This window comes from Choristoneura fumiferana, chromosome 26 (assembly GCF_025370935.1).
Source record: "Choristoneura fumiferana chromosome 26, NRCan_CFum_1, whole genome shotgun sequence".
NCBI classification, from domain to species: domain Eukaryota; kingdom Metazoa; phylum Arthropoda; class Insecta; order Lepidoptera; family Tortricidae; genus Choristoneura; species Choristoneura fumiferana.
This window is the reverse complement of record NC_133497.1, coordinates 7,446,499-7,473,862: the sequence shown is the minus strand read 5'-3', so window position 1 is coordinate 7,473,862 and position 27,364 is coordinate 7,446,499. Positions and strand designations below refer to the sequence as shown.

The 27,364-nt window shown below is 42.6% G+C and overlaps 3 protein-coding genes across 7 annotated transcripts; 2 read left to right on the top strand and 1 right to left on the bottom strand.

Annotated features, from left to right (window-relative positions):
* Positions 1-478: 478 nt before the first annotated feature.
* On the bottom strand, positions 479-7,363 carry LOC141442957 (nitric oxide-associated protein 1-like). 4 transcript variants are annotated; one of them, XM_074108164.1, is made up of 3 exons: positions 7,191-7,362; positions 3,794-3,908; positions 479-2,605 (listed from the first exon to the last, which is right to left on the bottom strand). In XM_074108164.1, exon 3 carries the CDS (start codon positions 2,590-2,592, stop codon positions 499-501), a length of 2,094 nt encoding a protein of 697 aa, XP_073964265.1. In that variant the 5' UTR covers positions 2,593-2,605; positions 3,794-3,908; positions 7,191-7,362; the 3' UTR covers positions 479-498. The 4 variants fall into 4 exon arrangements, with proteins under 4 accessions (XP_073964265.1, XP_073964264.1, XP_073964268.1 ...); XM_074108163.1 differs by lacking the exon at positions 3,794-3,908; XM_074108167.1 differs by lacking the exons at positions 479-2,605; positions 3,794-3,908 and adding an exon at positions 4,450-7,134 and having other exon boundaries at positions 7,191-7,363.
* A 513-nt stretch (positions 7,364-7,876) lies between these two features.
* On the top strand, positions 7,877-18,034 carry LOC141442958 (stAR-related lipid transfer protein 7, mitochondrial-like). The gene is made up of 7 exons (XM_074108168.1): positions 7,877-8,330; positions 10,474-10,589; positions 11,809-11,927; positions 15,057-15,223; positions 15,884-16,102; positions 16,875-16,994; positions 17,448-18,034. Exons 1-7 carry the CDS (start codon positions 7,923-7,925, stop codon positions 17,613-17,615), a joined length of 1,317 nt encoding a protein of 438 aa, XP_073964269.1. The 5' UTR covers positions 7,877-7,922; the 3' UTR covers positions 17,616-18,034.
* A 1,272-nt stretch (positions 18,035-19,306) lies between these two features.
* On the top strand, positions 19,307-27,364 carry LOC141442955 (uncharacterized). Of its 2 annotated transcripts, XM_074108162.1 has the most exons (6): positions 19,307-19,531; positions 19,830-19,913; positions 20,343-20,492; positions 21,492-21,716; positions 23,331-23,380; positions 24,963-25,049. In XM_074108162.1, the coding sequence occupies exons 1-5, from the start codon at positions 19,481-19,483 to the stop codon at positions 23,370-23,372; spliced, it is 552 nt and encodes a 183-aa protein (XP_073964263.1). In that variant the 5' UTR covers positions 19,307-19,480; the 3' UTR covers positions 23,373-23,380; positions 24,963-25,049. The 2 variants fall into 2 exon arrangements, with proteins under 2 accessions (XP_073964263.1, XP_073964262.1); XM_074108161.1 differs by lacking the exon at positions 23,331-23,380 and having other exon boundaries at positions 24,963-27,364.

Genomic DNA, 27,364 nt, shown 5'->3' with positions numbered 1-27,364 from the left:
TGCAGTACTTCAGTCACCAAGCGTATAAATAAATATCTGATAAGACTCCATTTCTAGGGCAGGACGTGTCAAATCTTATTGCAAGTTTCGCTGTGGCAGTAATGCAGGTTAGAATGCAGGTGACTGTACACTATAAAACATCGATACATCATCGATTTAGAATACGGGTATTCTAAATCGATGCGATACATATCTATTGATTCTATTCTCTTTGGCAGTTGTCACCCGAAAAAGTATTCTGTGTGTGCTACTATCACCGCCTGCGGTGAGCCAGTTGGTAAGTAAATAAGGCGACTTTGGGACAGATCTGTTATCAATTTTATCATGTAGTAACTTAACTATTATAAAATCTGTGATCCTGTGCACTCCAAGGAAAAGGTTAAAGGTGTTTCGGAAAAATATTTTGACAAAAGAGAAGCTCCGACAGTCTGAAGTCTCTTACTAGTTACTACTATTAAATTCTTACGTATGTATACTTAATAAAGTGTACAAAATAAATCAACTTTCTCTGTCTGAAAACATCTTCCCAATCATATACGCTGGTGTCTCTCTTATTCGTTTTCCCTTCAAGTTGATCGCATACGGCAACAAGGAAGGATACCTTCGGTAAATACCTTTACCTTCAGGCGTCCACGCCGTCGCTACGCAAATGTCATCTTTCTTCGCTGTCACAGACACCCACGCGATGGACGAAAGTACTACATCACCGCAGCAGTACTTAGGGCCTGCTCCAGTAAACTGTACCACTTTTTTCTCCAATTTAGGCCAATTTTTCAATCTTTCCTCTCCACCAGCAGGAACAGCGAACAATTCAGTGCCAAGAAAAGTTTCGTAAATTTCGTCTGCGTCTTCAGTTTGAACTACAGTGAGTGGTAGATGGTCTGAACAGAAAATAGTAAACCGACAAGGGTGCTCACAATCTGTGAGGTCCATCCGGGCCAGACCTCCCACGAATAAAGTTGAACCTTTGTGCAAATAGTAAGTTTGTGGCCTTATGAGTCTTTTCGGTATCGTGGCCAATAATTCCTCTGTAGTAAGAAGCGAAAGCACTTGATCCGGGTGTACAACTCCAGGTGTATCGTAGAACCATTTACTGCTCGCGAAAAGCTCGTGTTTTTCATCTAAGACCATCATCTTTCGCTTCTTCTCCGCTACACTATCGCTAAAATCATCTTCAAAATCCATAGGATCTGAAAAAGTTCTTCCAATATGGCCAATTAAAGACGGAATTTCTCTGGGGACAGTTCCTTGTAGCTGAGCGTTCCTTATTTCTTTTTCAACCTTCATGAGTTTTGATTGTGAACGTAGCCGTTTCGCCCTCTCGAACATTTTCCAACCAGACGGCCTGTTGATGGGAAACTTTAACAAATTCAACGTGGTGCCCGGCCAACGGCTGACCGTGGCTCTCTTGATAATATCAACAGCGTGAACTTTACAGTAATCGGATTGCAACAGCGCATTAAAAAGCGAACTTTTCCCAACGTTAGTACAACCGACTAAGAAAACATCACCTTTGTATACCCATACTTTAAACATGGCTGATATCAAATCTTCGACCCCGTAGCCTGTTTTCGCTGATATCAGAGACACAAATTTGATATTTGCTTCTGCTAGTTTCGTCTTTCCTATTTGGTCCATCAGGGAATCTTTAATGCGTTGAAGATATCCCACGCTGTCAGCCGGTATTAAATCCACTTTGTTACCCACTATAATAATGGGTCGATCAGTGCCTATAACATCCACTATCCCCGGCCATATCGAACATGGGAAGTCAAGAAGATCTACCATAAGAACGACGAGCGATTTAACATGTCTGATAGATTTAATAAGCCTCTCGTATTCCTCTGGTTGTACACTCACATCTAGTGCAATGTTGTATTCTTTGAGAAAATGACAGCGTTGACATTCTAAGTTTTTGAGCTCTGTGTCATTTCTTTGCTTGAATATTTCGCTGGGTAAATATCCAGGTATAGCCGGGTCGCTGCAGTGAAGCAAAGCCCCGCATCCTCCACAGGGCGTCCTACTAACCCCTGCTGTAGGGTCTGGTGTTCCATAATTATGTGACCATTTACTATCGATATCATCTTTTAACTGACTATCGTCGAAATATTCATAATTCACCATCCAATTATCAACTTCATTTGTTTTATCTTTATCCAGACTTGTACTCTCAAGAATAACAGGCGCATTTTTTTCCTCGATTTGGACAGTTGTTTTAGCGAATGGTAACTGAAACTGTTTCTCAGGTTCTTGTACAACCACGTTGTCAGCATCATTAGAAAGCAATCTGTCCTTATTTACGAAATACTTCAATGATTCAGGTAGAGGAGGTAAACTCCGGTCTTTGTATTCGTTTTGTTGAATCTCTTTCGCTTTTTTCATATTACGAATATAATACTTAAAGTATCCGTATTCAAGTTTGTCCTGCTCTAAATAAGAGTTAAATGATATTTTATCTTTGTACTTTTCAAGGAGATTTTTGAAGTTTTTATCTTGCTTGTCGTTTTCTTCACCCGTGGAAGCTCGAACATGGTTGAATCGCTTGTGGAATAGGTTTCGTCTTCGGCACAGTCTTGAGAGCATTGATAACATGTTGGAGTTTTACCTAGAATCAAATCAAAATATTGGTTAGTTACCTATGAGCAATCAGATATCTACTCCTTGTAGTGTTGTGATTGACTTGTGCATGCCGCTGGCAAAAGCTAATTCAATATAACGTTTGACAAAAACAAAAACATTTCAGCTAGTGATTGTTTCATCATCATCATCTCAGTCGTAGGACGTCCACTGCATGTTGGACATAGACCTCCCCCATAGACCTCCAGTTGCTTCGGTTGGCAGCGGCTTGCATCCACCGTGAACCCACGGCTTTAACCAGGTCATCCGTCGTTTGTTGTGGTAGCCGGGTGCCGCTACCGTAGTCGGGACTAGCGAGGCTGCCGGGGACTAGGGGCCTGGGTAAAAATTGTGCTTTCATTTGAGGGTTGCCAATACTCGCCACGCTTGGCAAGCGGGTTGGCGAGCGCAGTATAGGATGTAAGAGTCGCCAAGAAGACGCTGCTGCCCATCTTCAGGTATTATCCCTCAGTGCCGGTTTCTACGGCGCCCACGGGAAGAGAGGGGGAGGGAGGCAATATTCTTACGCCGGTGCCCCACGGCAAAGTGATTGTTTATACTTAATAAATTCAACAATGTTTATAAAGTGCAGCGCGTCAAAGACAAGTGTTCATTCTGGTTATGATATGATATCTGGTTAAACACATTGGTGATTTGATTACCTAGTGAAATGACTGATTAATTTTGTGATAACTTATATACTACTTGTAAATCATGTAGAGACATGGTTTTCATATGAATAAAATAAAACAACAATTTTACATCAAGGTCATCATCATCAGGGAGCATGGTCGTCGTCAGGGCCGGATTTAGAGGTCTGGAGGCCTCGGGGCAACAAAGGAGTGGAGGCCATTCCCCCCGCCGCCAAAACTATTTTCCAAATAAAGTGAGGACCATCTGAGATTTTGATATTTTACTGAACTGATTGCCTGATTGAAGTGAAGAAATATAGTTTAATAGTTGTTTTTTAGTGTTTACTCGTCGGAATTTGAAAAAAAAAACCAAAGTCTATTGTGGGGGCCCCGCCCGGATGCCCTCCCTTAAATCCGCCCCTGTGGTAGTCGTTGGTGTATCTTTATGGAAACTTTCTTTTCGGTATGGATATTTTGGGTAGTCGCATTCATGTAATGATGACTTATGAGTGTCGACATAGTACCGTAGACAGCTAAGTACCTACTTAGAGTGGTGGGAAGTGAAGTTTTGTCTTCGCCCTGCGCGTAGAAGTTCTCGTCACTTTCAAAATTGTCCGTCTCGCGTCACGCTTGCATCTCTGTACAGGGCTGGTATTCCACCTGTCATCATAGACATTGCTTGCATGCTCATTCTGGCATCATTTCAGTCCCAGGTTTTCTGTCAGTCGCAACGGATTAACGATTAAGTATCGCTAAACACATTTAATTCGCATCGTACCATCAATCCGTCAGTCCGAGGATTAGTTACATGTTAATTCTGTCGTCATTCTGACTGGAATGATGGACCCATTGGCGTAGCTAGGTAACCAAAGGTCCCGGGGCAAAAAATAAACTAGGGCCCCAACTAAACTATTTAAAATCGTTTGTTCCGTAGTATTCGTCGTGTTCCGAATTCGACGAATTCCAGATTTGTCATTTATAGTTTTTATAAGTCAGTCCGAGGGGCCCCCTGAGCTTGGGGGCCCCGGGGCACTGCCCCGTCTAGCCCTCCGGTAGCTACGCCACTGGATGGACCGAACTGATGCTAGAAGTGCGTAACCGATGTCATGATTTTTGATAATCATAACGAAGCCTTTCCGATAAAGGCAAGAGTTCCAAGTCATAAAATTCAGTAATTTAGGACAGGCAATGAAATAATAAGTCAAAATAAAAATTAACTGTATTTAAAATGATAGCTTAGGTACCTACTTCAATCAAATCTCAACAGTAAAAAAATACAATCGAACGATACTCTGATAAAATTACGCAATTTACTTAACTAACATCAAAGAAATAACAGTTGGTTGCAAAGTTTTTGAACCAGCATGACAAGGCTAGTGGTTTGTTAATGAACCTCGTGATGCTGGTTCAAAAATTCGCGGGACCAGCACATTTTCTGCTCAATGAACCGTGTTCATGACTCGATCAATACAAAGCCAATCGAGTATTTAGCCCCGCTACTACGAAATTCGAAAATCGAAGTTCGTGTCGTTCCGTGCCTCCGACGCTTATACTATTTAATACGAGAGTGAGGGGGTACAATACGAACTTCGAATTTCGGAGTAGGCCCTCTGGCCCTATACTACGAAGTGCAAAATTCGAACTTCGTGCCTTGCCATCCCGCTGACGCTAATATTATTTAATACGAGAACTTAGATTTTCGTTGTAGCCCCCCCAGTTGCGCATAGTCGTGGTGGACATTCTGCATCAGGGATATAAAACTAATAATGAAATAACTAAACTTCTTATTTTACTGTACTTTTGTTAGTGAGGAGAATGATGATCAAAAATAAATTTTGTCTTCAACTAAGTAGTCTTATTAGATAATATATAATAATAGATTATTATTATTAGCCAACCTAATTCGAAAAATGACTAATAAAAATAGCAAGAAATGTTTCTGGAAATAAGAGATACTCTTACATTGATTGATTTGATATTGTTATTGAAATTATAAGAATGAACTTCAGTCAAACAAGGAAAGCAAGAACAGATTCAGAAAGCGAAAGAATTCACACAAAAGACATAGTCTAGGAGTTCGAAATTGTGTGTTGCGAGGCAGTAGGCAAAGGTACCCTTGATTTTTAAAGAAAATGTGAAGACACACAAACAAAACACGCTGCAACATACTTAGATAAACACATGAATATTCATAAACTTCAAAACAGGAAATTCACAAAACTTTTTACTCTTACAACTGCAACTAAAGGTAAAACAGCAAACATAAAACTCTAACATAGTTAGTTTAAAGTTTTGTCCATTTTGATTCTCTTTCGTCCTACATCAACATCATCTTCCTCCATTTTATCATCCCTAGCCGGTCTCTCGTCAGCTTCTAAAACCTTTAACTTCATACCGCATACCGTTGCACCATTTAAAGTGATAATAGCAGCTTCGGCTGCTCGCACTGACGCATACTTCGCAAAGCCAAAAGTTTTATTTGGGAATGTTGAAACATCTATCAAGTCTCCAAAACGAGAGAAAACATCTCTTAATGCTGAGAGTGAGGGCGGTTGTGGCTTGCACACTATAAAACACCTCTTAGCAACTCTAGTGTTGAAATCTAATACAGGTTGAGGAGAAGGTAGTGGTACGCTGCAAAAACTGTCATCTATATCCATATTAGGTCTCTCAACGTGACTAAATGATGAACTAGTCGCTTCTTTGATTAAGGCAGAAGCCTGAGCTATCGCATCAGCCAGCTGCATCAAATCAGGATTACCATTGCTCAGAGACCTCTTAAAATTATTCATGACATCAGATAAATCATTAGCAACTTTGTTCAATTGACTTTTCTCTGGTTTGACCGTAATTAATTCACCAGAAGGAAATTCATAGTTATTTATCTTTTCTACTGCATATGCTGCTGCTGATTCATCATTATATATCACTAGGGCTTTGCACAGTCCATTGTAGGTATCAACTGTGTATTGAAGCTGCTGCATCCCTGGGATTATGTTGAAAAGCTTCTCAATGTGTTTCTGAGCGACAGGTGGACTGCAAACCACACTTACTTTTGTATAGCCATCAGCCTGTGTTTTTATTAAAGAATTAACTGTGGGTGCAACTGGAGGATAAGCCATAGAATGGTGTCTATAATTTGGCATATGTGGACTGTAGTTGGAACCAAAGGAATCATTAGCATGTATAGCATCTCCATGTGTATCCAAGCTGCTTCTACTTCTTTTCAATTCATCTTTAGGTGTTGCAAAAACAGGTCTGTACTGGCGATCACATTCTTCAAAAGCTTTGGCAGCATCTAAAAATGTTCGATACTGAACATAAGCAAAGCCTTTACTCTCCTCTGTTACCTTATCTCTCTGTAAACGAACCGAGTCAATTCGACCAAACTCTGAAAAATGTTTACGAATATCACTCTCTGTGGCCTGTTTTGGCACTTTAATAAAAAGCCTCTTGTACTTGTCCTCGTTTGTCACGTTAGAATCGTTTTTGTTGCTGGCCACCATGACTTTAAAGGGTTTAGAATAGTTTTCGCCGTCAACTGTTTTTAGATGCAGCTCCTGTATGGCGGTAGCAGCAGAAGATGTTTTAGCGTATTTAATGTAAGCTACGCCTTTCGAATTACCGGAATTGCGATCTCGTGGTATAAACAAGTCCTCGATTTCTCCAAATTTCTCAAAATGTGGTCTGAGTTCCTCCTCACGGACTTGCTTCCCGCAAACAACAAAGATCCTGGAATGTGGAGGTTTCTCCTCTTTGCGCTCATCGTTTCGAGTCTGATTGAAATAACTCATTGTTCAGGTCTTGTCGAAGGTCAAAACTCAATGGTCAAGTAATGAATGGTCATTCATTCGCGTCTGGGTCAAGCTGAAATGAACAGTTAGGTCTATGAGTCGTCGTGATTTTGGTTAGGATTGTGTCGCTAGGGAATAACATAAATACCTTATTAATAAGATGACCAATAAGCCTGGTGGTTTCGAATGAAAACTTGAGGTAGTCCTGTTAAATTCTCACCATAATCAATATTAAATTAATAGAAATTAATTAAACAGGTAGAAACAAACGCGCAGCACAATTTGAGTTGACATAACAAATTGACAGGACAGAATTGACGGTGACGTCGGTGACGCTGACGCTGACATCAAGTTAGTTTTTTCAGAATTGGTCCCTTCCGAGAAAGTCAAAAGATCTTAACCCCATGCTATCTATAAGTCAAAGCCAAATTTGTTTTTGGCAATTACAAGTGGCACGGTAGGATCACAGTAAAACCATAACAAACTCTGAAAAAGGTATATAAGTATATAAAATCTGAAAACGCTGGTTTCTTGACCTTTTCTAAATAATCCATTTAAGCCAGTGATAAAAACGCTGTTTTTAATTTGCGTACACAGCGATTTATGTAAATATGGGCAAAGAGGGCTCATTTGTTAATAAATTCAATGAGTGGCATACTCACTTAGTTCTATTCTTTTATTCGCAGTTTGTTATTCGACTTACTGTAATTATCAATTAAAGGAGAATGTTTCATATGACTTCGGTAAAAAGTTATTTTCAAATTAATTATCTTCTTTAAGATGTCTCGAACGGTTCGAACGATAAATAAAAAAAAATAAACTGTCAATATCTCGCTCACAGTTTACAGAGGTTATGTGATAATTTCGCAATTATCACGAGATGTTATGTAGACGATTAAACAAAATAATATACACACGGTCGTCAGTCAACCATAGCTCGCAATACCGCTGTCCTGTTACAAATAGATCAAAATGTTCATGGATAAACAGCGTTTTATCTGCCCTTAAAACCGATCCAATGTCATCGCTTAGATTAAGAATTATTTTGCGCGACTTGAGAGTGACGAGGCTCTGGAATGCGTGGTCCAGGACGCAGCTAGTGAGTTTCGTAGTGAAGCGATGTCGTCGAGATCGCGGGGTGCGGGATATGCTCGCGTGTTTCAGGCAGACAATATTGCGGCCCAGCCGAACGTTTCTCCTGTCTGCGACCGCTGCGTATAAAAGTAATTCAGGCGACGATGACGACCCAACGCCTTGCCAGCGCAATATCTCTGACGAGGAGTTGGAAGTGAGTTCCAGTTAGTTTCACTAATTTCATTATTTGAAATCTAATTGGCTATTGGATTGGAAGATCTGCCAATGTTTACAAACATTATCCTTGTTTTTTTAATATATGCACTATGTGTAATATGCTACACTGTTAGACAAAATAAGCATTTGTTTATATTTAAATATTCTTCTTTTAAATGTTATTATTAATTAGATGGCTTTTAGGGTAAATAATTCCTCTCATCTACTCAAACATTGACTGGTACAGATCCCTTGAAGAGGTAGGTTCGCCTTTGTACATGTATCTCAATGTTGGTCAATTGTTTCTTTCTTTACTTTTGTACAGTAACTTGCCAACTACAAAGATATTGATGTGGCCGTAGTTACAAAAATATATACAATACACAACCTTAACATGAAGTCCATAAAGTTGTGTATATACTCGAACCAACTGAATGGAGTGGAACCTTTTCATAGTAAAAGTCATAGTGACATTGCATTGCTTGCCAAAGGAATTTTTATTATGCCACTTACTGTGAGAACATTCTATGGTGGGTCAGGAATTGAATGGTTTGACTGTACATATTTTTGACTTTATTGATATTATTGTAGTTGACTGTGCTACACACATGCATATGTAAATACATATTATTATAATCCGGCCTCTCATAGTAATAAAGATCTTTATTTCTAAATTACTTACTACTATAGAAAAACATAACCCTCCTTTGAGCAGCCAGGTAAAAAGACTACAAAATATATCTTACTAGCCTGTTGCCTGTGACTCCATCTGCATAGAATTCGTTTATCACTATCTCATGGGAACTATGCAGTTTTTTGGGATAAAACTATCCTATGTCTTTCCTCCGGACTTAAACTGTCTGTATACCAAATTTCATCTAAATCGGTTCAGCGGTTTAGATGCAATGAGGTAACAAACAAACAGACTTACAAACTTTCATATTTATAATATTAGTGGGATTTCAGTATAAATAAATATCATGGGACAATTCACACCAATTGACCTAGTACCAAAGTAAGCTTAGCAAAGCTTGTGTTTGGGTACTAAGCAACGGATAAATATAATTATATAAATATAGATATATGCTTAAATACATATTAAACACCCAAGACCCGAGAACAAACATTCATATTTTCATACAATTCAAATTCATATGTTTTTTGCCACTCACCTCCTCAAATGTTGTTCACTGATAGACCTGTCATTAACTACTTTTCTCTAATTTAGGTCCACAGTCAACTTCAAAAGGTCTTCCCATTTCCTGATCTATTAAATCCATTTTCTTTCCCCCCCTTCCCCCCAACTCCTCTGGGAAGAGAAAATAGTCTCCCTTCCTTATTGACATGTATGTGTGTGACTGTGTGTTGGTGGAGGCAATACCATACATAAAGAATTTCAGCTTTTATAAAATAGCAAGGTTTGGCTCTCATGCGCAGTGGCAGCGCGGGACCTATGGCGTGGCGAGTTAATTTTTGCGAGGCCCTATGATGGAACACTGCATGATAGATCCTGGATTTTTAAATGAGTAAAAAACCGGCCATTATCTAAACAACATTAGACATTAGCAAAAAACTACAAAAATATGGGAGCCCCACTTAAATATTAATTTTATTTTAATTATTTATTTTTAAAGTGATTATACAACTTGAAATTCTGTGAATATTTCAAGTCTACTTGTTGCCATATTTATTATCCAGCAAAAGCCCAAGCCCTCTTGTTCTGAGAGGAGGCCTGTGCCCAGCAGTGGGACGTATATGGGCCAATCAACTATTTTACCAAAAAATCGTACTTCCAACAAGATATTTCACGGTTTAATAGGTTGAACTTACGTAGGATGGCATGTAGGTATTCATGTACACCATCTACATATTAAATTACAGAAAAAACATGTTTAGTTACAAAAATCTGCAATTGTTTCAAAAATGTCGCGGACAGATTAGTGTGGGTAAAAAAGTTGATTGGCCCATATTCTGGGATGATGATGATGAAAAGAAAGGTACTAATCTCTTTGGCCCCCAAGGCGGCTCACCCTCCTAAAAAAGGGGGCGAATTTGAAAAAATCCACGGAATAATGTATGATTGCACTAAAAAAAGTTCTATCTGTCTGTAGTCAGCTACTGACAGTGTTGGGTATTTGCAGGCGCTGATACAAGACCTGGACGGCGTGGACGAGTTGTCTCGCGCGACGCTGTTCTGCGAGGGCTGCTCGCACCGCCTCGTCATCGACAAGAGGCACCCTGGCGTGCTCTACTGCACGTGAGTATCAGCGCTGATACAAGACCTGAGGCTGTAGGTATTGCCTGATTCTGACGCTCGCTCTGAAATCCGTCAATTCATTTATTGCGATCGCGAGCGGGCAGTACGGCCTCTGGACGGCGTGGACAAGTTGTCTCGCGCGTGAGAGCCAGACTTCTTCTATTTTATAAGGGTTGAAATTTTCTTTATTTAAGTATATATTTATGGTATGGCAAATATACAAGCAAGACTATGAATAGTGTTCGCTTTAACCAACGGGTAGTAAAGTTTAGTTTTATATATCTCGACGCACTTAGACTCTTGTCAAAAAGTTGCGGGCATAGCAAAAGCTAACACATGAATTACATTTCATTCTGATATTTCCACTACATTATACACATAATAATAGTTTGTGCGTGCGAAGCTGCGGGGAAAGTCTAGATACCAATACTTGTATGGTCATCACAAATATTAGTCAACGTTTTGGCCATTGGCTACGCGCCAATCCGAAAAATTTAAATGTCATTGTTTTCATTCCTTCACCAGTGCAGGAATAAACATTCGTGTTACGGAGTTAAAAAATGTTGCAAAGTTTTTTATATCTTAAACATTGCATTATAATACATTGTGTTGTAAAAAAAAACAGTATTCCTCACTATGTTTTTTTACTACCTAACTAATTATCATAATCGCGTTTTTCCCAATTTTAATCGACACAGGTACATAGGTAGATACAGGTAAACTTACGCTTACATCGGTCTGAAGGTCCAAAAGGACTCGGATGTAAGAGCTCCGCTTAGCGGAGCTCTGTCGACACTGTTTCTGTGTCGATTAAATTGGGAAAAACGCGATTGTGAAAATTAGCTTCAGTAGAAATTTAGAAAACCATAGTGAGAAAAAAGTATATGGAATTTTTGCTGCTAGGAAGAAATAACGATTCTGGTAAATTGATCTATATATACGGACACCTGCCAACACGAGGGGTATCACAGGTGCGTTGTCGGCCCTTTGAGAGACTGATATTCGTTTGAACCAAACCAGAATTCAAAAATTAAAAACGTTTGTTCTGTAAGTTTACATGTACTTTTTTTTAACTACCAGCGCTTTCGAAAAGGCCATTATTAAAAAAGAATGCGCCGCAAGAAACTGGCAGTCATTTTTCAAAATGTTTCCTCAAGTTGGAGCTTGCGAAGGAGGCTTGTGCCCAGCTTATGAGATGATGAGGACGTTTTTTTTTCAGCTGCGATGACACGCACCCTCCGGGCGCCTCCGAAGACGGATGGATCCCGTACATGGAGGCCGAGGATGTCGTGATATGGCGGAAGGAGTACAAGCCCGGAGGACTCTTCGCTTATAAAGGTACACTCATTGTTCCTGCCTGTGGTAGTAGCATTAACCCCTACTTTATAAATTACGTCTATCTCTGTCCTTTTAGCCTCTACTGACAACTATATATAACGTATTGAACATATTTATAAATAATAATAATGATATTAAAATTTAAATATGTATTCCTCATCTCACTAAATTTAATTCATCATGTGTACCTATGTAAACTATCTTTATTTATTTCGCTTTAATCCCATGTAATCTACTCCTGTCGAATTCCGTATTCCGTATTCCAAGATCTCGTATTTTCTATTGATTTCGTTTCCTTACCTTTACGCGTCTGTGGCGGATGCGCAAACTGTGCGAGCCAGTAAAAATAAAATAAAATAGCCTATGACCCTTTGGAATACTTTAGCATTCTAATAGTGAAAGAATTTTTAAAATCGGTCCAGTAGTTTGCATACCGCGATGGCCAAAAAAAAATAGCCTATGACCCTTTGGATTACTTTAGCATTCTAATAGTGAAAGAATTTTTAAAATCGGTCCAGTAGTTTTTGAGTTAATTCGTAACAAACATCCAACAATCCAAAATTTTCCTCTTTATAATATTAGTATAATTTTGATTAGTTTTGCATTTTATTTTGATATTTTTCATTTCTTTTCTATATTGTATTATTTTGTGTGTTTGTAAGTATTGTCGCCTTCCGAGAAGTCGCCAAGCAAAAGACCAGCGTTGGCCTGCACGATCAACACTATAGGTACTGAGCTGGGACCGCTTCGCGACTTCATAAAAACTTGCTTTATTTTTATTTCTTTCTCAAATTGTCTATGTGTAATGTAATTGAAAAGTGAATAAAAATTTTTATCCATCAAAATATTATGGTAAAACAATACAGACTAGATCAAGACTAGATCTGTATTGCACTGTTAACATGCACATCAATCACATCATTCATACCTTGACGAGGTTACCCTGAAACTTTCCGTGAGTTATCAACATGACTATCATCATTGTCTATAGCTCATTCCATATGTCCTTGACACTTTATCAGGGTATAATTTTGATAGCTAACATTATCGTCGTTACATCATAATGATTTCAATGCCATCAATACTGAGTGGGGTATTGAAGGCAAATAAATGTAATTTGTTATTTTCAAGAGTTTTTTTATTTAACTTGTTTTATTATAATTATTTTTTTTAAAGAGAATCAACAGCTTCCGTAACAATATTATTATGAAAATAGCGACACTATCTTAAAATCGTCACTACTTTGAAAAAAGCTGGTATCTCAAAATCAATGATCTTTCCGAGTGAACTTAATGAACATTGTTTTAAGGGTCAAATTTGTTGACGTACTGATTTGAGATACGAGATTTTTTCAAAGTAGTGACGAAATACAAGTTTAAGCTTAACCCTTCTTATGTTGGTAGTAAAAAAAATACTGAATTCTAGTCTCATCTATTTTGATAAGGACAAATTCTGCTAATTAAAAAAAAATACAAAAATATAGCTTTAAATTTGGCACATTATCTGTTGCAGGACATACGCGGAATGTGTTTTTCATGAACCAATAGAAACGCTTCATTTACGTATCCTCGCACAGCACATCTCTGGTGGAAACAGCTGAGCGGAGCGAGGCGAGGCAAATAAGGCGTTTCTATTGGTTCATGAAAAACACATCCCTCGCACATCTCTGGTGGAAACGGACGGAGCCTTACTTAAACAAGATCAGTATCAGACATTACTCAAAAAAATATTCTAATTTCGCCTGCTCGTTTTCCACCTATCGTATAGATGAAAATCGGCCAAGTGCGAGTCGGACTCGCGCACGAAGGGTTCCGTACCATTATCTACCTATACAACATTAGACATTAGCAAAAAAAACGGTAAAAAATAAAGTTTGTCGTATGGGAGCCCCCCCTTGAATATTTATTTTATTTTAATTATTTATTTTTAATGTGGTTATACAACTAAAGATTCTGGGAATATTTGAAGCATTTACCTGTTACCGTTATTAATATCAAGGAAAAAAAACGGCAAAACAATCACGTTTGGTGTATGGGAGCCCCCCTTAAATATTTATTTTATTCTGTTTCTAGTATTTGTTGTTATAGCGGCCACAGTAATACATAATCTGTGAAAATTTCAAGTGTAACTATATTACGACTCAATGCAGGGCTCTATGCCCTGTGGCAGATGGACGGACCTTGGACGGACAGACAGAAAGACAGCGGAGTCTCAGTAATAGGGTTCTGTTGGCACCCTTTGGGTACGGAACCCTAAAAACTAATCGGTGGCAACGTGTCATCTACCTTATTCTGCAACATCACTGTACCTCATAATAATAGCAATTAGGGTTAAATTCGGTAACTCAATCTGATATTAGTATCATTTTATGCCGGTATTAGTGCAAATCCATTTAATCTATATTTGCAATACAGCTTAGTCGCGTAATCTGAAGTGTTTACTGAAACAAGGTAAAACAATAGATTGTAGCACGAGGGAACAAAATGATATTTTTACGGCGGGGCGCTTTTGAAGATTTAGGTTTTCTGTTTTGTACACTTTGTTGGGGTCATTTTTTATGTACGATCTGAATTAAATTATGTATGATTAATAGAATGCGGTACATCTTAACTAATATTATAAAGAAGAAAGATTTGTATTTTTGTATGTTTGTAACAAATAAACTCAGAAACTACTGGACCGTATCGGAAGAATGCTAAATTATCCCGGAATAACATAGGCTATGCTTCGCACGGGCACAATCTTTTGAAAAAGGTCTCCCTCCAATAAAGGGCACTTCACACTCATTTGTTAGCTTAATTTTCCAAAAACTATACCTACCCGCGCGAAGCCGGGGTACGTCGATACTTTGGGATAACGATAAAAGAGAAAAAAGAAAATAAAATATTATAATAATTATAATTATTATTTATTCAAACAATTTATCCATTAATAAATTAATTTAAACTAATAAAAAGATAAAATAAATGGATAAACTTGCCTTTGACCTTATTTTGAAGATACCTTTTTTATACCTTTGTGGTGGAAACTAAACTAGAAAAACTGCAAAAAAAAAATGTAAAGAAAGCCATTTTATGTCGCCTAAATAGAGAACTGAAATATCTACGTGTATTTCAATACTTATTCCAGTGTACGGCCGCTACAAAGACCTCCACGCGAGCGATTTCGCGACCATCCAAGTGGACGGCGCGTACCGCCGCCAGTGGGACGACGCGGTCGCCGACCTGTCCGTCGTAGAGCGGCCGGCCAACGGGGTGGCTTCGCAGGCCGTACTGCACTGGGAGGTGGCGTGGCCGGTGAGTGGGGCTGTAGGATTGTCACTGTCAATCTCAGTATCATCAGTGGGACGGGAGGTGATAGAGCGGCCGGCCAACGGGGTGGCTTCGCAGGCCGTACTGCACTGGGAGGTGGCGTGGCCGGTGAGTGGGGCTGTAGGATGGTCACTGTCAATCTCAGTATCATCAGTGGGACGGGAGGCGATAGAGCGGCCAGCCAACGGGGTGGCTTCGCAGGCCGTACTGCACTGGGAGGTGGCGTGGCCGGTGAGTGGGGCTGTAGGATTGTCACTGTCAATCTCAGTATCATCAGTGGGACGGGAGGTGATAGAGCGGCCGGCCAACGGGGTGGCTTCGCAGGCCGTACTGCACTGGGAGGTGGCGTGGCCGGTGAGTGGGGCTGTAGGATTGTCACTGTCAATCTCAGTATCATCAGTGGGACGGGAGGCGATAGAGGCCAGCCAACGGGTGGCTTCGCAGGCCGTACTGCACTGGGAGGTGGCGTGGCCGGTGAGTGGGGCTGTAGGATTGTCACTGTCAATCTCAGTATCATCAGTGGGACGGGAGGTGATAGAGCGGCTGGCCAAGGGGGTGTCCAGCTATTTCTAAGGATTACGGATAGTAAATACGATATGATTGCATCGACCATGTTTAATTATAAATAAATCCATTTATTTACAGAGACTGTTTTCAAACCGCGACTACGTCTATATCCGTCGGCACAAGCTGTTCGCCGTTAAAACAAAATGTCTGCCGCACAAAGAGGCCATCTTCCGGCCGGACGAGCCGGAGCCGTGCCGGACCGAGGAGCGGCCGAGCGTGCACTCCAACGCCAAGCGGAAAGCCATGGAGAACGAGAGGAGAGAGGCGAGGGAGACCGGCCAGGCGAAGGTCAACAATGTAAGTGGGGGTGCGGATTCCTCTGTTAAGAGGATATCAGACGGTTCACTCCAATAAATGTTCTTTCGAGTGAATGCTTAATTTTTCCTTCATTCAATGTTCACACGGCTTAGCTCGAATGACGTTAAAAGGACATTCATCCGTAGTTTCTTTGAATATGGCGTCGAATGAAGTTGTGCATCTTGGAACAAACGGGTTCTATCTTTGTATTCGTCAAAATTTGTGGTTCCAAAGGCAATGGAATTTTATAAATTCTCCAAAAACGCAACGTATTTTGTTCGTTCCACTTGAACACCATTTTGTCGCGACGTTTGGCTTGATGAGTGTGCTACAGGGTTCGAGACAAAGTGGTCGAATCCGAGTGAACGTTCTCTCTGTCTTCAGACTGTTAATTTTTCGTTCATTTCTGTCTTTCATTGACCCTATGTAGTTGGCCCTCGTTCTTCTACGTATCTCCTCATTTCTGATTCGATCCCGCAGAGAAACTCCGAGCATAGATCGCTCAGAAAGTCTGAGCTTATTTTAATAAGACCCATAGTGCAGCACCACGTCTCGGATATGTCATCATTGGCAACACACTGGTTACAGTACAATTACTTGGAGTTAACACTTGACAGATGGGCGTGCCTTCAGTCAATTTTCAACTTTGACGTCATACAAATAAAATAGTTCTTACATAATCTGTAAACGTGGGTAGCGGTATACTAAAAATGGCTTTATTTGTATGACGACGTAATTCGACGACTGACCGACTGAAATATCGTTGTCTCAGGTGTACGTGATCCTGTCCCGCTCGTGCACGCACCCCGCCGCGCCGGAGCGCCGCCACGCCATCCGCGTGCAGGAGTATTGGAGCAACATGGTCGTCCGCAACATCGACGGTGCCGACAACGTGAGTCTATGGTGGTCTAGTCTATGGATGCTGTCCCACTGCTGGATGGGTTGGGATGACGTCTGGAATGTAGATAGTATTTGGAAATTTTAAACTTTGAGTTTTGGCAGTGCTGGAAGGGGCCAATTTCTAAGAGATTTCGGTAAGTGGTCACTTTTATTGTCAATTTGTGAGCCGAGCGAGCGTAGCGAGCGCGCCACGGCAGCGGTTAGGAAATAATTTGACCCCTACCAGTGCTGGTTACGTCCGGGGAGCAAGGGGTTTTTTTCGCGGTTCTTGCCAGTATATTTGTCTTACTCTAATCTAAATGCATCATATTAATGCTTTGCTGAGAAAAAGGAAGACACTGATAGACTGACAACAAAGTGTTCTTTCAAGGGTCGCTTTGAAATACGGATTTAAAAAAAAATTGTCTCTGCTGTCAATAAATAGCTGTTTGTATTGGTGATACAGTTGGGGATGGAGTTCGTCCTGACGTACTACGACGAGCCGTCGGTGGGCGGGCTGCCCAGCGGCGTGTCGGCGTGGGCCACGGGCCGCGCCGCGCCCGCCTTCCTCGCGCGCATGCACCGCGCCGCCGCCGGCTACCAGCAGTGGCTCGCGCGCCACGGGGAGGTATGAGGCTGCCCGGCGGCGTGAGGCGTGAGGCGTGAGGCGTGGGCCACGGGCCGCGCCGCGCCCGCCTTCCTCGCGCGCATGCACCGCGCCGCCGCCGGCTACCAGCAGTGGCTCGCGCGCCACGGGGAGGTATGAGGCTGCCCGGCGGCGTGAGGCGTGAGGCGTGAGGCGTGGGCCACGGGCCGCGCCGCGCCCGCCTTCCTCGCGCGCATGCACCGCGCCGCCGCCGGCTACCAGCAGTGGCTCGCGCGCCACGGGGAGGTATGAGGCTGCCCGGCGGCGTGAGGCGTGAGGCGTGAGGCGTGGGCCACGGGCCGCGCCGCGCCCGCCTTCCTCGCGCGCATGCACCGCGCCGCCGCCGGCTACCAGCAGTGGCTCGCGCGCCACGGGGAGGTATGAGGCTGCCCGGCGGCGTGAGGCGTGAGGCGTGGGCCACGGGCCGCGCCGCGCCCGCCTTCCTCGCGCGCATGCACCGCGCCGCCGCCGGCTACCAGCAGTGGGTCGCGCGCCACGGGGAGGTATGAGGCTGCCCGGCCGCGTGAGGCGTGAGGCGTGGGCCACGGGCCGCGCCGCGCCCGCCTTCCTCGCGCGCATGCACCGCGCCGCCGCCGGCTACCAGCAGTGGCTCGCGCGCCACGGGGAGGTATGAGGCTGCCCGGCGCGTGAGGCGTGAGGCGTGGGCCACGGGCCGCGCCGCGCCCGCCTTCCTCGCGCGCATGCACCGCGCCGCCGCCGGCTACCAGCAGTGGCTCGCGCGCCACGGGGAGGTATGAGGCTGCCCGGCGGCGTGAGGCGTGAGGCGTGAGGCGTGGGCCACGGGCCGCGCCGCGCCCGCCTTCCTCGCGCGCATGCACCGCGCCGCCGCCGGCTACCAGCAGTGGCTCGCGCGCCACGGGGAGGTATGAGGCTGCCCGGCGGCGTGAGGCGTGAGGCGTGGGCCACGGGCCGCGCCGCGCCCGCCTTCCTCGCGCGCATGCACCGCGCCGCCGCCGGCTACCAGCAGTGGCTCGCGCGCCACGGGGAGGTATGAGGCTGCCCGGCGGCGTGAGGCGTGAGGCGTGAGGCGTGGGCCACGGGCCGCGCCGCGCCCGCCTTCCTCGCGCGCATGCACCGCGCCGCCGCCGGCTACCAGCAGTGGCTCGCGCGCCACGGGGAGGTATGAGGCTGCCCGGCGGCGTGAGGCGTGAGGCGTGAGGCGTGGGCCACGGGCCGCGCCGCGCCCGCCTTCCTCGCGCGCATGCACCGCGCCGCCGCCGGCTACCAGCAGTGGCTCGCGCGCCACGGGGAGGTATGAGGCTGCCCGGCGGCGTGAGGCGTGAGGCGTGGGCCACGGGCCGCGCCGCGCCCGCCTTCCTCGCGCGCATGCACCGCGCCGCCGCCGGCTACCAGCAGTGGCTCGCGCGCCACGGGGAGGTATGAGGCTGCCCGGCGGCGTGAGGCGTGAGGCGTGGGCCACGGGCCGCGCCGCGCCCGCCTTCCTCGCGCGCATGCACCGCGCCGCCGCCGGCTACCAGCAGTGGCTCGCGCGCCACGGGGAGGTATGAGGCTGCCCGGCCGCGTGAGGCGTGAGGCGTGGGCCACGGGCCGCGCCGCGCCCGCCTTCCTCGCGCGCATGCACCGCGCCGCCGCCGGCTACCAGCAGTGGCTCGCGCGCCACGGGAGGTATGAGGCTGCCCGGCGGGGTGAGGCGTGAGGCGTGGGCCACGGGCCGCGCCGCGCCCGCCTTCCTCGCGCGCATGCACCGCGCCGCCGCCGGCTACCAGCAGTGGCTCGCGCGCCACGGGGAGGTATGAGGCTGCCCGGCGGCGTGAGGCGTGAGGCGTGAGGCGTGGGCCACGGGCCGCGCCGCGCCCGCCTTCCTCGCGCGCATGCACCGCGCCGCCGCCGGCTACCAGCAGTGGCTCGCGCGCCACGGGGAGGTATGAGGCTGCCCGGCGGCGTGAGGCGTGAGCGCAAACAAAATCTTATTCTGAGTGTAATTTCATTACGTCAGGTCAGTATACTTTGTTGTCGAAGAACAGATAACCGTTGGGGAAGGAAAGGCCACGAGTGACCACGGACCGGAAGACGAAGCGTTGGCAGGCCTCCCACGGGCTGGTGGAGCGACCGGTGGATGCAAGTATTATGTTGCCGTTCATTGTAGCGTTCTGAGGAGAAAGCCTTTGTTTAGTGGATGTCTTCTATCAGATGAGATGACCAGTATACTTTGTGATGCAGGAGCCGGATTTTGAACCGTTCGGCGTCTCCCCTGCGCCCGCGCCCGCACCCGCGCCCGCACCGGCGCCCGAAATTCCTGCCGAGGTAACCTGTCCACATCGTTACTATCTTATTAGTCTTTGGTTTTGTGCCACCAGCATTAATATCTGCCACAGAGGAGCGTGCAAAAATATCTGACACGTCCTACCGACTCTATTTTAAAAAAGGAACTAAACCACGTTTGAAGATGGCTTATTTGATGTGGTAGAGCCTTACTGTAATCACTTGCTGGCTGCAGTACGAATGGGCCGGCTCACCGGGTTAGTACAACACGCCCACTGAATACCGGCGTGAAATATTAGTTTTGCTACTGTTTTGTATAGTGAGAGGAAGATCCGGAGGCCCAACTCCCCTCAAATTTGACCCAATTCCAGTGGTCGAATTGGCTTGAAATTTGCCACACCCCCCTCCCATCCCACATTTTTAATGGCGGATCGTTTTCCGGGCCAGCTACTGATTATTATATGTTTTTAGACACCAGCACCGATGCCAGAAGCAACCACCACCGGCTCCAAGGATAAGAGCACTCAGACGGACACCGACAAAGTCGTCGACGTAAAAGTTAGCAAGCTGCCGACGCCAGAGGTCGTGCTCGACGTCACCACTAAGGGTGTGTTGAGCGAGGTAAGAAAAAAAAGAATGTTTATTCGGCATAACAAAATAAAACAACAAGGTACACAATAACGTATTACTTAAAGCCTTGGTACTTTAAAGGGCTGGTAGTTCAGAAATGCTGAGGTACGGAGGCACAGCTTTGTTTTTAAGCTGCAGCCAAAATGTAAATAAAAAAAGAACATACCTAATTTATTCCCACTGTATTATGAACACACACATCACACCCGCTAACCCGCTTAACGCGTTTCGAACTCAGCCCGAGTTCATCATCAGAGCAACACAACCGTTTACTATGTCCGTGTCCGTGTGTGTAGTTTGGTTTGTGTGGTGTGCGTGTTCTTACAACGTGGAGGCCGAGGAGCATGGACACACATTTGTTGCACAAACGTAGCTATCGTAAGGTCGAGGGTGAGCTAAGTACAATAAAATACAATGATTCATTATTGTACACCAGAAATAGTAAACTATACAGATTTTTCTTATGTCGTCGAGCACTTTGCAATACTTACCGGATGAATCCTCTGAAGAAGATTTTTGAATTTTTCTTATCTTCTTTTGATAGTTCTGGATTTTTTGTACCTGGTTAATTTATATCTGAACAATTAAGCGACGAAATATTATTAAATGATATCTATACATCACAAGTATTTAATACAACTTTATTTTTAACACAGTAGAGTCGCTATTTGAAGGTATCGCTAATGCGGATCGGAGTTTATGGGCGGTGGTGATCTCTTACCATCAGGAGACCCACTTGCTCGTTTGCCATCCAGTCGAATAAAAAAAAATATTTCCATATATCCCTGTCCATGATATAATCATTAACTTTATATACGCCTTAGATATTAATGTCTTCTTGACAATGGATCTGAATTTTGTATCCGTTTCATTTACCGCTTAAGAGCGATCTCGAATCGCTCGCTCGATCGAAGTAATTGTTCATTGATGTTCACCACCGCAATGTAACGCCTGATTAAATAAATTACTAAAACAAATTAATTTCCTTAGGTCAAAGCCCAAGAAGAAGTCAAAGTGGATTCGAAAGACACATCAGATGCCAAAACTGAAGCGGTGACTGAGGTGAACGTCGATACGAAAGAAAAGGCCAAAGACGAAACGACCGTATCGAAACAAAAGACCAAAGACGATACGACCGTATCGAAACAAGAGCATGCCGGGGACGTAATAATTATAACAGAAGACAGTTCGAAAACTAACGAGTGCGGGGATGAGGTATGAACAGGAAATTGTTAAGTTTCACTTCATCTAAAAAGAATTTTGCAGAAGGTTCTATCACCCGCTCAAAAGGTCTCTTACACATTACACCGTAAGTAACCTGTCAGGCAAACATATATTCTTTTCATCTCTCCTGTTCGGAAAGTTTAATTTTCATGGGTAGATGGCCCGGTGGAAAATTTCGTTTTCATCTCTAGGGTGGAAAGTATTTTTTTTTTAATTTTTCGATTAGCCACGAAGTCGAAGTTTTTTTTCACGTTTCGGCATGGCCATCTAAATGCACGTCGTGACCAAGGAGCTTATATACAACACTGGAGGTTGAACGCCGAACATCCGTTTGAAACTAGAAATTTGATCTTTATTACGTCACGAACATATTCCATTTCTTTCTTTAGTTACGTTAAGAAAGAGATGGAAGTCATTCGTGAAATATGAAAGAGATGGAATATTATATAAATAAGTAATAAAGGTCAAACATCTTCGTTCGGTGTTCAACCTCCAGTTTTGTATATAAGCTCCTTGGTCGTGACCAACTCGATTTTTTTATAGTCGGCCGTGGCATGTGGCCAGTCGAAAAGGTACCGTGGAAGGTTGGATAGTTGAACTTATTATTATTCTCATTTTTTTTTGTAGTATTTTGCTTTCCTCACAGTCGAAATGAGAAATAGTGTCTAACTCGGGTGAAATTACCCATTTGCCCTCGAACTATTGGCGCTCGAACGAACTCGGGTTTAATGGGTCACTTTTCACCCTTGGTTATCAATCTACTAATGTATCGAAAAGTATGAGACTATACCCACTAGCACGTTTCGTAACTAACCGTCGCCGCCGCGTGTCATGTATGCGTTTAACATCCCGTTTGACCACAAAACAGATAGGTACAGAAGTCAATCTCATGTATGTACTTCACTTTTCATACCTACGCTCGGCGGTCGCTCCAGGGTTGTCGACTATGGCTTATACACAAAAAACTATTGTGGTAGTAGCACTCGTATCTAGTTGCTGGATTTATTGTTGAGAATGAAACGGGAAGAATGGAAATACACATAACTAAAATATTTTAATGTTAATGTCACTGTTATATTACAAAATTTGTCACAGAAAATATCTTGCGACGATTTCGACATTGGCGTAATGCACGATTATTATATTTTAAAGTGTAATAAATTCGCATTCTCCATTATTGCACAAAAAAAGTTCACAGACGCGTGTCTCAGTCTCAAGCAGATGGCACTCGCCCTCGCACTGGTCCCAACCGGTCCGATATATCGTGTCCGTGAGCAGTGTCTATGTGTGCGTTGCTCGAGCCACTTTGTATGTAGATTAATTTCTGTAACCTATCTGTTTTGTGGTTTGACACTCCGTCTGTGACGTTCCTATTACGGTCATCGCATGATACGGTGTAATATGTAGAACCCTTAACACCTTCCCTGTCCGGGTGCCCCCCAATGTAAGGTCATGAAACTTATTTCATGCGTCCATGCTTCCACTATGTGCTCACAACTTCAAACTGTGTCCAAAGTGGAAGAACACTTGAACGTGTGACTTTATCAAATCGTTTTGTATGGAGGCAGTGAACGTGTTAAGTTTGAACTATTAACGGTTTTGCAGGAGGAGTATGAATGCTACCATGTGTACGAATGCCCGCCCTAGTCCCGAAGGTTGGCACACCACTGTAACCGTAGCTCGCTTTTGTTATTTGGGGGAATAACTGAACATCATTTCACATATTTTTCACACGTTCAGTTATTTCCCCATCGGTAATTCATGTATTTAGTTGTACAACTGTAAAGTTAAGTACGGATAGAGAGCTTAGCTTATTTTTGAGGATATGGGAGACGCAGTGTTTTATGAACACCATTTTGTTTGTTTGCTGTCTGTCTGTCTGTCCGTCCGTCCGCGGGCTTTGCTCAGGGACTATCAATGCTAGAAAGCTGTTATTTTGCACGGATATATATGCAAACTATGCCGACAAAATGGTACAATAAAAAATTCTAAAACATTTTTTTAGGGTAGGGTAGGGTAGGGTATAGACGTAAAGTGGGGGTGATTTTTTTTTACTCATCCAACCCTATAGTGTGGGGTATGGTTGGCAAGGTCTTTTAAAACCATTAGGGGTTTGCTAAGACAATTTTTCGATTCAGTGATTTGTTTGCGAAATATTCAACTTTAAAGTGCAAATTTTCATTAAAATCGAGCGTCCCCCCCTCTAAAATTTAAACCGGTGGGTGGAAAAATTTGAAAAAATTCAGGTTGGTAGTAAGTATATCAAACTTTCAAGGAAAACTATAACGGCTAAGTTTGCTTGAGAATTATTAGTAGTTTTACTCTTAAATAGCAGCCTACGCCCGAAATGGGTAACTGTTGAAACTACCTTATATGTAATTTATTGAATCAGGCGTTACTTTGCGGAGTCCATATCAATGAACTAAAATAATTTCGCCGACTTACGATAGCTAAGCTTATGCAAAATATGCGTGTTCATGCAGTTCTACCTCCACACTGTACACACACAATCATCTATCACCCACCCACTACACTGACGCGTTTCGAACTCAACAGAGCTATCCTCAGAGTGTGTGCTTGCTATCGTAAGGTCGCGGTGAGCAAGAAATTTTTAGTTCACCTTATATGTACTACCATCTAAGTTATACAATAAAAATATTCTGATTCTGATTCTGATTCCTAAGGTATAACATATACCTAAACTTGGAAGATTCCGTATAAAATACGAAATCCTTAGAAAAATATTACTTACTTAATTTTTTCGTAATGGCTACGGAACCCTATTTTGGGCGTGTCCGACACGCTCTTGGCCGGTTTTTTATTGTAAAAATCGATTTCTTATATCATTCTAAATACTGCAGCACTGTTCTAAAACTCCGCCATTAAACGACATGCTGCTTAAGTAGCGTAGTAGAAATAAGCAACCTGTATTTTCGATATGTAATAATTGAACGACGCCATATAAACTTACAGAGGTACGCTCACTGAGTTCACCGCGTAGTCATAGTTTAGCATATAAACTTATTCATTTATTAGAAATAATTCTTGCGTAATTTAACTTACTTATCTTAAGCCGAGTTTAGACTTGCAAGAAAAATCGTGCAAGTTACATTACATTGCGAGGCCGTAAAGCCAACGAGTTTGTAGTGGTCTATCGAGCGCCGCAATGAAATACAACTTGGACGATTTTTCTTGCAAGTCTAAACTCGGTTTTATATCACTGCCTTTCTTACGCAGGCTAAAGACGAGTCAGAGGGGGATGCAGCACAGAACGGAAGCTGGTGGAGATACCTGTACCCTTTCTACTACTTCGTATGAGTCAATTTAATTATATTTATTATATACACACTTTAGAAGTCGAGCATAGGACTTTGTCGTAATGAACTATTAAGAAAAAGATGTGGCATGACATGTTACACAAACTGATATATTTACAATGGCATCGTTCTGTCTGCCTCCAATGTTTCAATGAACTTCTATTCTAGAGACAATCATGCAAGGAGGGTGTTTGAGCCGAAATACCGCTAGATGGCGTTAGTATTAAGAGATCCGTTTGACATTACAGCCTTGTTTGATATTGGCGCATTTAGTTAAATGGGTCAATCAACTTTTTAGTGTAGTGTGTTGCCATGCTAACGTCTCCCGAGTTACTTACAAGTATTAAAATTAAGAATCTACTAATATTAAAGGTAAGGTCTACTAAAAGTTAGGATTTGTGTCAGTTTTAAGGTAATTCCTTCATCTCCAAAGCAAGCTGATGGTATACATTGCATTTTACTAACAAAGTGTATCACTCATCCTGAGTTACGGGACAGATTATCATCACTCAAGTTCATTCGCCCAAATAACCAATCACAAACATGACCCAAAAGGACCTCATTATACTAGCGCCCTCAAGCCCTCATTATCAAATAATATATTATATATCTACAAAGCGTCCAATATGTCGTTACTATTTTAAGTAAATTTCATTTTGCCCGATATTTGGCTAAATATTATAGCCAAATATTTGCCTAATAATGTTAAAATTTGAATAATATTTTGGTAAAAGTTAACGTAATCGATTATTGAATTGAAAATATAACTAGCGGTTTTGTGCACAGATAGTAATTTAGCATTAAATGCGACCATTCAGTTAAACAACATGTTATAACTAGTCTGATATCAAATGGAATCGAATAACCGAATACAAATACCTACAACGATGCTCTTCTAACGCAGTAAATATTCGAGTTTTCAATATCAGCCAAATATTCGACTAGGTTACTAATAATTTAACCGAATATCGAAAAACTGTTCTAAATTACTAACTGATTGCATATAATTTTAATTCAATTATTGTTTACTAAATGCAATTAATACCTGATATTTGAGATGTCTGTCCTTATAATAAGTCAGATATTTGGGTCTATATTGGAATCCATACATATTGAAAGGCATAATTTAATTTTTTACATAATGATCCTTTGCTATAACTCTTTTATCTTGAAAACTATAATAATTCCTGATTGTTATAAAATAGGCCTTATATTATATACAGATGTAGTGAATAATGTATTGCCGTCGTATTTTGTCGGAATAGTTCGTATTTGTCTTGCTTTCTCAACTAGCTTACTGAAGTTTACTGAAGCTTATTGAGATAGCAATTTAAATACAAACTTATCCGATAAAATACGATGGATAAACACTATTCAATAGATCTGTAATCTATAGAGCTCTACAACATTTTAAAGTTCCTGAAAGTTTTATGGCTTTAGAGAAAAAAAAAGTTATGGAAAATGATCATTATGACAAATGATAACAAACAAATTATGACATTATGGCTTACAATGTTAAGGACCGAAATCGGTACACCGGATATTTTAATGAAGGCTGACAAAAGCCTTATGTTAGCATTGAAGTATGTCTAACGTGCGACTTTTTTCATAAAGTAGGTAACCATCAAAGTATAATAAAGCTTCTTCAAGCTACAGCTTTGCTAAACGCCTGTGTGCTCAAATGATTGCAATGACAGCGCCAATGAGGGTTTTCTGACAGGTGCAATACGCTAGATGGCGTTAGTATCGAAAGGTTTTTTCACGTTACAGTCTTGATTGTGATTGGATCATATAGTTATAACACAAATGTTGTCAAACGGAGGTCATAAATCATGATACTAGGCGCCAACTGGCCGTCACAAAAATCCTCATTGGTGAGAGTATCGGAAACTAATACATGCGTTTTCGGTGGTGAATAATATTTTAAAATGAAATATAAACGAGTGTTTATATTGTTACATGATTATGACAAGCCTATTTTACTGGCTAAAAGAGATACTAAGAGATGCTCATTTTAAATAATTATTAGCAGGTAACTGATAAGTACCCGCAAAGTGTAAAGTTTTCCGCGTGTTGGCGTATACAGTGCGATGCCGTATGCGTCGACGGCGAACTTTTATAGTGCAATCGTATGACCACTGAACACTCAACCAATCAGTGGGTCTCAAATATTATAAACATGAATTATTGTAATAAACTTACCTCAATGTAGTTGAATGTTCTTGATTAGATAGAAAGGAATAAGTGTGTGAAGTGTTAGGAATATTTTACAAAGATTTTAAACACGTTTTTTTGGGTTTATAGGAAAAATAATAAATAAAA

Bases quoted from the DNA above. Each gene is read 5' to 3' on its own strand.
- LOC141442955 (XM_074108161.1), top strand. From the start codon at position 19,481: ATGCACCGCGCCGCCGCCGGCTACCAGCAGTGGCTCGCGCGCCACGGG. The intron at 19,532-19,829 runs GTATGAGGCTGC...TTTGTGATGCAG, and splicing joins GGCTCGCGCGCCACGGGGAG to GAGCCGGATTTTGAACCGTT. The intron at 21,717-24,962 runs GTATGAACAGGA...TTTCTTACGCAG, and splicing joins CTAACGAGTGCGGGGATGAG to GCTAAAGACGAGTCAGAGGG.
- LOC141442957 (XM_074108164.1), bottom strand. From the start codon at position 2,592: ATGTTATCAATGCTCTCAAGACTGTGCCGAAGACGAAACCTATTCCAC.
- LOC141442958 (XM_074108168.1), top strand. From the start codon at position 7,923: ATGTTATGTAGACGATTAAACAAAATAATATACACACGGTCGTCAGTC. The intron at 10,590-11,808 runs GTGAGTATCAGC...TTTTTTTTTCAG, and splicing joins CCTGGCGTGCTCTACTGCAC to CTGCGATGACACGCACCCTC. The intron at 16,995-17,447 runs GTGAGTCTATGG...TTGGTGATACAG, and splicing joins ACATCGACGGTGCCGACAAC to TTGGGGATGGAGTTCGTCCT.